We start from the raw sequence: 7,133 nt of genomic DNA, 5'->3' as shown, positions 1-7,133 counted from the left end.
ATTAAGTAAATAATGTATCAATAATATGTTAATGGTCTAGTAATATTTTTGCATGTATGGCAAATATAACGCCAAAACGGTTGCACTGTGTTGTACACTTAATGGTTGTAAATAATAAAAAATATATAAGCAAAAAAAAAATCTTAATCCACGTCTGCTGAGGTTAGATGCTCTTTGCACTCTTTGGAGGGATAAACACCCTCTATGAATGGTTGCTTAATCTCTCCAACCAGATAAAAGCAAGAGGATATACAAATTCAGTATAGAAATTGCAACTTTTTTTTGCAATCCGAAACATGCAGGTCTTCATGTGCGCGTGCGCAAGGATTCAAACTCGAGCACTTGGCAATCGCCTAGCGGCGGGAAAACGCTCCTTCTGCGCAGGCGCACGGCGGGGAAAGCGAAGGCCCGTTTTCTGAAATTATGGCGGGCGCCGCCACTTGCTTTGCCGAGACGCGGGTGGGGCAGGTGGTCATGCCGGGGGAAGCGTTGCTCTTGCCCGGCCAGGGCGTGGTGGACGGCGAGCGGCTGCGCCTGACTACGAGCGGGCCGCAGAAGGGGCGGTTGGTTTGCGGGCCGGGCTTGAGACGCGGCGCCGACGGCCTGCTAGTCACCAAATGCGGCCTGCTACGGTACCGTAGCCATTCCGCCCCGACCGGAAGTGGGAGCGGAAGTAGTTCCGGGGGAACCTATTGGGTGGACTCACAACAGAAACGGGTAAGAAGGCCGCGCGTGCGCAGTTCGGGGTCTTCCTCTACTGGCAGCCCCAGTTATCTGCAGATGAGAGCCTGGCTGTGCTATGAAAACGGAGGAAGAGAATAAAATATACACAGCAATTTTGTGTTAAATTAATTATATTAAATTATAAATTATAATGATATTTAAAGCATATACACTCATATTGTGACATATATGGTTATATAAAATGTAGTTTATATAAAATATGTAACTGATATAAATTTATATATTTAATTTTTTTATAAATGTATAACTGATATCAACATATTAAATTATATACAAACACAGATACTCATAAAGATAGAGATGGATGGATACATAGATTGTCTGTCTGTCTATGTGTCTATATCCATCCATCTCTATCATTGTCCTATCTATCTACCTATCTCTATCATCTATCATCTACTATTATCTACCATCTACCATATGTCATCTTTCATCTACCTGTCTGTCTGTCTGTCTGTCTACCTACCTACCCATCCATCCATCCATTCATCTATCCATCCATATCTTGCTGTCTATCTATCTATCTATCTATCTATCTATCTATCTATCTATCTATCCATCCATCCATCCATCCATCCATCCATCTATCCATCCATCCATCCATCTATCCATCCCCCCATATCCATCATCTATCTATCTATCTATCTATCTATCTATCTATCTATCTATCTATCTATCTATCTATCTATCCATCCATCTATCCATCCATCCATCCATCCATCCATCCATCCATGCTGTATTTATGTAGAATAGAAATAGGAATAGGATAGAATAGAAATAGAATTCTTTATTGGCCAAGTGTGATTGGACACACAAGGAATTTGTCTTGGTGCAAATGCTCTCAGTGTACATAAAAGAAAAGATACATTCCCCAAGAGTCAAGAATCATAAAGTGCAAGAAAAAAAACACTCTATATTCACAGTGGATTGCAGGGAAGAGGATGGTTGCATGATACCTCTGCTTTGTTTTCTGACCCTCTAAAACAAAACAAAAAATCAATTTTTTTCTTATTTTTGCCAGTATGTCCCAGTGAAGGGAGACCACGTGATCGGCATAGTGACAGCCAAAGCTGGGGACATATTCAAACTGGATGTTGGAGGCAGCGAGCATGCCTCTCTCTCTTACTTGGCCTTTGAAGGGGCCACCAAAAGGAACAGGCCGAATGTGCAGGTGAGGGATCCCCTCAAGCACCACGAGTGAGGAGCGGGAAAACATCCTGTTGTCCCCAGGGATTGTTTCTGAGCAGACCTGGGTGGGATTTGAGCCGTGACTTAAGGGTTTGGTGTTCAACGTCAGCATGTTTGGTCTGGCTTCTCGGTTTGATCTTGTGGATTGGACTGAAAGTGATTTGTTTCTGGCCAACGACAAAGCCAAAGAGGTGGCCTCATTTTGGCAGTATAGCAGTAGCCCTTAGACTTATATACTGCTTCAAAGTGCTTTGCAGCCCTCTCTAAGCAGATTACAGAGTCAGCCTCTGGCCCCCAACAATCTGGGTCCTCATTTTACCCACCTTGGAAGGAGGGAAGGCTGAGTCAACCCTGAGCCTGGTGAGACTCCAAACTGCTGGCAGCCGACAGAGATCAGAAGTTGCATGCAGTACTCCATTCTAACTATTCTGCCACCACGGCTCATGAGGTTTGATTTGGACATGAACTAAATAAAAAAACAGTGTGTTCAATCAGTACTGCTAATCCGGATAGAAATAGATGCGGCTGGGTTTATTCCTTGCAGTAAGACATAGCTATTTTAAGAAGCTGCAGTGGGGTCGGCTTTAATACCAGCACATTCATTATGGGTGATTTAAATTTCAAAGGCATTATCTTAAGAGCAGGCAAACCTTTGGGGAACATATGAGCATATGAGATAGCAAGCAGATTGTCAGATACATCTTCTGATTGTATGAGAATGTGAACTGGAAACGCAGCTCCTTGGTCTACTGAAGGCTAAATATTAAGTATAATCATAGTTATGTATTGCCGCTAAAAGCATTAGCTTCTCTTGAGGAAAACCTCTGGAGCCCGGGGGGACAATCCAGCAACCGGGCAGAGGAAACCCTTTGCTAAAATTTTTGAAGCCTCCCCTGATGAGGACCCAACCGAAGTGGGCCTCACTTGGCGCTTCTGGTGAAAAATAGCAGAACGCGAATCTGCCCTATTTGAATGGCTGTTTCTTTTTTCCTTCTTCAGGTGGGTGACCTTATTTACGGCCAATTCATCGTGGCCAATAAAGACATGGAACCCGAGATGGTCTGCATAGACAGCAGCGGCCGGGCGAACGGCATGGGAATCATAGGACAGGATGGATTCTTATTCAAGGTCTCGCTAGGCCTGATAAGAAAGTAGGTGTGGAGGAATTCATACTCCGGAACTACGTCGTGTATGCCTTTGCCATGTTTCCTAGTGTAGGTTTCTTCCTTTAAAAACCTTCGACCTTAGGCCTCATCAGTTAACCCAGGTTAACACAGGTAGTCCTCAGTTAACACAAGTAGTCCTCAACTTACGACAACCGAGGGAAAGTCGTAACACGGGGAAAAACTCACTTAACACATGTCTCCCTTAGCGTTGACTTCCAGCTCTTAGACTTCCAACTCTAGTGCAGTACAAGATAAACACACCCCAACCTCAACTTTTTGCTTTTACACCTTGATATATGACTTGCCATTCCTATATCACCAAATCTGTCTAATCCACAAAACCAAGGTCAATGTTTCATTTTTTCCCCGCTCCCAAGCACCAATTCCAGAAGTGATACCCAAATAAGAACATACTTTCCTCTTTGAATAAAATAATCAATTGAACTGTTCCAGCTTTACCTTCCTTGCTATGGAAATAACATGTATTTCTATTTGCATCTAGTTATCTTTGTGAGCTATCACCATTTTTATTTACAAAATTCATTGTATCCTTTGAAATTCTTTGACCTTACTGAAAAGAAAAAGGGGGGAAACCCCTTTTTCCACCCTTTTTCCCCTTCAAAGTACTAAAAAAGCCTCCCTTTCTTTCTGTCTTTCCCCTTGTATCTCACACCCCCTTTTCCCTGCTCCCTTTCGTTCCCTTAATTTCCTATTTTTTTCTTCTCTTCTTTGTATTTTATGTAATAAAATAAAACTTTAATAATAGTAAAAAAAACCAAATGTCTCACTTAGCAACATAAACTTTGGGTTCAGTTGGGGTCTTGAGTTGTACAGTAAATTTAGATTCCTGTTGTTGTTGTTTTTACTTCTGGTTTCTTTTCCCTTTTGTCTAAAAGTACTAAATGGATTTCACTCGCCATCAGCACTAGCTCTCTTCAATGCGCAGATCTCATCAGCATTTTCAGTTTTGCTACTCTGAACTCATACAAACACACAAACTAACCAAGGGAAAATTGCACACCAAAAGCTATAGAGAAATAGTTTTATATCTTTACATGAAACAATAGACTGCAGATCTTAGGCCTCATTTGATAACAATTCTACTTTTCCAGAAAGGAGAAATTAAAAGCAGTCTTAACAAGGATATTTGGCTAGGGTTTCAAAGGAAAATAATCTATTAGGAATTGAGATTGGATTGATGTCATGAATTGATTTCTTTTCTTTTTTCTCTCCCCATTGTTTTAATTTCAGACTCTTGGCTCCAGATTGTGAAATCATATGGGATTTGGGACAACTATATCCTTTTGAGCTAGTGTTAGGAATGAATGGAAGAATCTGGGTAAAAGCCAAAACAATTCAACAGACTTTAATAATAGCAAATGTTCTGGAAGCTTGTGAGCACATGACAGCCAAACAGAGGAAAGGTGTAATTGCAAAATTGTTAGAAAACTGATGGGGGGAGAGGATGAGAATGATGTCACGTGATAAATTTCCAGAGAGAGAAATAGAAAATGCTGCATATTTAAATATTTTATAGGTATATGGTAAATACAAACTTGAACCGTTACTGTCTATATTTTTAGTTGTTGTTTCTTATACTCTCTCCTGCTTATTTTTTAAATGGGAAGTTCTGTAGTTAGTAGTGGACTTTTTGTAAAGATTTCCAAACTACTACCTTGTAAATGTTGGTTGAAGATTTAAAGAAAGGAAATACTTGCTATTTTTTAACTTGATCTTCATTTCATTTTATTTGCAAATACTGGTGTGTACAGACTTTTTCAAGAGGATTTTTTTTTTAATTCACTGAGATGAATGTACATGTATCATGAGCATAAGACTGAGTTGGATTTTTATTCTGAAAAGTAGATGTTGTAAAAACAAAATATAAATAAAGATTACCAGAGAAATATACTGCTGTTAAAAAAATCAACCGCCAGAAAACTAAGTTTATCTCAAAGATTTAACCCTTCGGATACAGCTTTTAAAAAAAAAGATTGCAAAATTAACGTTTGGCATAGAATTAGATTTCTCAGTTACACATTTATTTTGCTTTTCTCTCAAAGCATAAAAATATAACCAAACGTTGCAGTTAAAACATGATCCATCTGTTTGTGACGAGCCAAAACAAGGACGCAACGTTTTAACTCAAATGGGATAAATAACAATGGCAGACGTTTTAAGAAAAACAAAACTTTAGTTTGACTTATGATGTGGTATTGATTTCTTGCTATTTTGTATCCCTGTGTTATTGATTCCTTTCTATTCTTGGTTTATCTGGTGTTGGTTACTTGCTATTTTGTACTGATTCCGAAAGTAATTGTGGAATTGTTTTCCTTGCTATTTTTTTAAAGTTAAATGCATACATGGCAGGTTAGAAGAATGGCTAGCCTTGAAGCAGCTGAGACAGCAGCTTAGAAATGCTCCAAGGAGCATTAAAATCTGGCATTTTTATGCTGCAGGAAGGGCTTTAAGGGCAGATGCAGCAACGAAAAGCATTTCAAAGCAGCCGTGCTTTTTCTCAAGATCATTGACTCTGGACATCGATTCTGGGTTTGGATCATTGCAGCTGAATCTCTCCTTTTCTAAAAGTGGGATCTGTTTGCCTTTGGTCAGCCATGGAGGAGATCTAATGCACGGCCTCTTCCCTGGTTTAAATCAGTGCCTTTTGTCTTGTGAAATGGACAAGGTTCTGTCAGAAATCTGCAAAAAGGTTGCTTGCCTGACTATCTTCTGAGCACACAACTCTCCAGAGCAAATATATATAAGAAAAAAAGGACATTCCTAAGTTAAGTACAAAGAAGTTGGAATGGACCCTCACTCATTGTTCTTATTTAGTGCTTTTATTTGATGAGTCAATTTCCGGTTAGGTTTTTGTTTGTTGGCCTGCAGAATATGTGTGTGTGCGCGCACGCACACACACATTCCTGCTCAGCAGGAGAGTCTATTCCAAAATTAATCTCTACCTAGGATCAAACTCACAGCTGATTGTGAGGCGAGAGTTCCACCTCTAATTTTATTTTATTATTTTGGGGCTGAGGATAATCCAAATCATGGCTCGAAGGAAGGAATTAAGGTATCAAAAATGAGAACGAAATCAAGTAAAAAAAAATTGAGGTTATTCTGATGTTATTCTGTGCTGTAAATGTGTCACTTTCCTAGATTCAGAAGGAAAGAATGCTGACCCTTGTGCCAGATTTATGGTTGTGTTATTTACACAGACCAAATCAAATTCCTGTCTGGCACGTCATGGTTATAGAGAAAATAAAAGTCACGTCTTCCCTTTCCTTACTTTCTAATTAATACCTTAGAAGGGTGAAAAAAAGGGTCACTTTCCAGCTATGGTTGGAGAATTAATTAGGAAAAAGAAGCTATTTATCAAGGTTGGGGCTTAAGTAAGTGGATGTCTTGGCCAGCTCTCCGAAGCAAAAGGAAGACGGGCAAGGAACATGAAAAATGAACCCAGCCAATATTCCAAATCTCTGATTTAAGTCCAGGGAGAAACATAAATGCAGGTGTAAATAATACACATACGTGCATCCAGTGGGCTGCCATATCTGGCTGAATTTGAATTCAAACTAAGGCAGGTCAGAGTCGGTTAGAGTCCTTGTACAAGGAGTCATCCTTACAACCATTTAGTGACCATTCAAAGTTACATCACTGAAAAAAGCAGCCAGGCCCAGTTTTGCAGCCAAATTTTTGCAGAGATGCTGTTCTTGTTGGTCATGAAGCCGTGTCCGACCCATCGCGACCCCATGGACAATGTTCCTCCAGGCCTTCCTGTCCTCTACCAGAGTCCATTTAAGCTCACACTGACTGCTTCAGTGTCTCCATCCATCCCCCTCCTTCTCTGCCATCTCTTCTTTCTTTGGCCCTCCATCGTTCCCAGCATTCGGCTCTTCCCCAGGGAGTCCGTCCTTCCTTCTCATGAGGTGGCTCCAAGTCTTCAGGATCTGGCCTTCTAAAGAGCAGTCAGGGTTGATCTCCTCTAGGAATGACCGGTTGGATGGCCTTGCAGGCCAAGGGACTCATGGGAGT

General features: G+C 40.5%; 1 protein-coding gene across 1 annotated transcript; it reads left to right on the top strand.

Annotated features, from left to right (window-relative positions):
- Window positions 1-399: 399 nt before the first annotated feature.
- EXOSC3 (exosome component 3) lies at window positions 400-5,007 on the top strand. The gene is made up of 4 exons (XM_026714570.2): window positions 400-717; window positions 1,766-1,915; window positions 2,932-3,083; window positions 4,350-5,007. The coding sequence occupies exons 1-4, from the start codon at window positions 424-426 to the stop codon at window positions 4,549-4,551; spliced, it is 798 nt and encodes a 265-aa protein (XP_026570355.1). The 5' UTR covers window positions 400-423; the 3' UTR covers window positions 4,552-5,007.
- Window positions 5,008-7,133: the final 2,126 nt, after the last annotated feature.

The sequence above is a fragment of the Pseudonaja textilis genome, chromosome 4 (genome assembly GCF_049901715.1).
Source record: "Pseudonaja textilis isolate UNSWEBS1 chromosome 4, rPseTex1.2, whole genome shotgun sequence".
In the NCBI taxonomy this organism is placed as follows: Eukaryota; Metazoa; Chordata; class Lepidosauria; order Squamata; family Elapidae; genus Pseudonaja; species Pseudonaja textilis.
Note: the sequence above shows the minus strand (reverse complement) of the source record. Positions and strands in the feature narration are given on the sequence as shown.

Bases quoted from the DNA above. Each gene is read 5' to 3' on its own strand.
- EXOSC3 (XM_026714570.2), top strand. From the start codon at position 424: ATGGCGGGCGCCGCCACTTGCTTTGCCGAGACGCGGGTGGGGCAGGTG. The intron at 718-1,765 runs GTAAGAAGGCCG...TATTTTTGCCAG, and splicing joins TGGACTCACAACAGAAACGG to TATGTCCCAGTGAAGGGAGA. The intron at 1,916-2,931 runs GTGAGGGATCCC...TTCCTTCTTCAG, and splicing joins GGAACAGGCCGAATGTGCAG to GTGGGTGACCTTATTTACGG.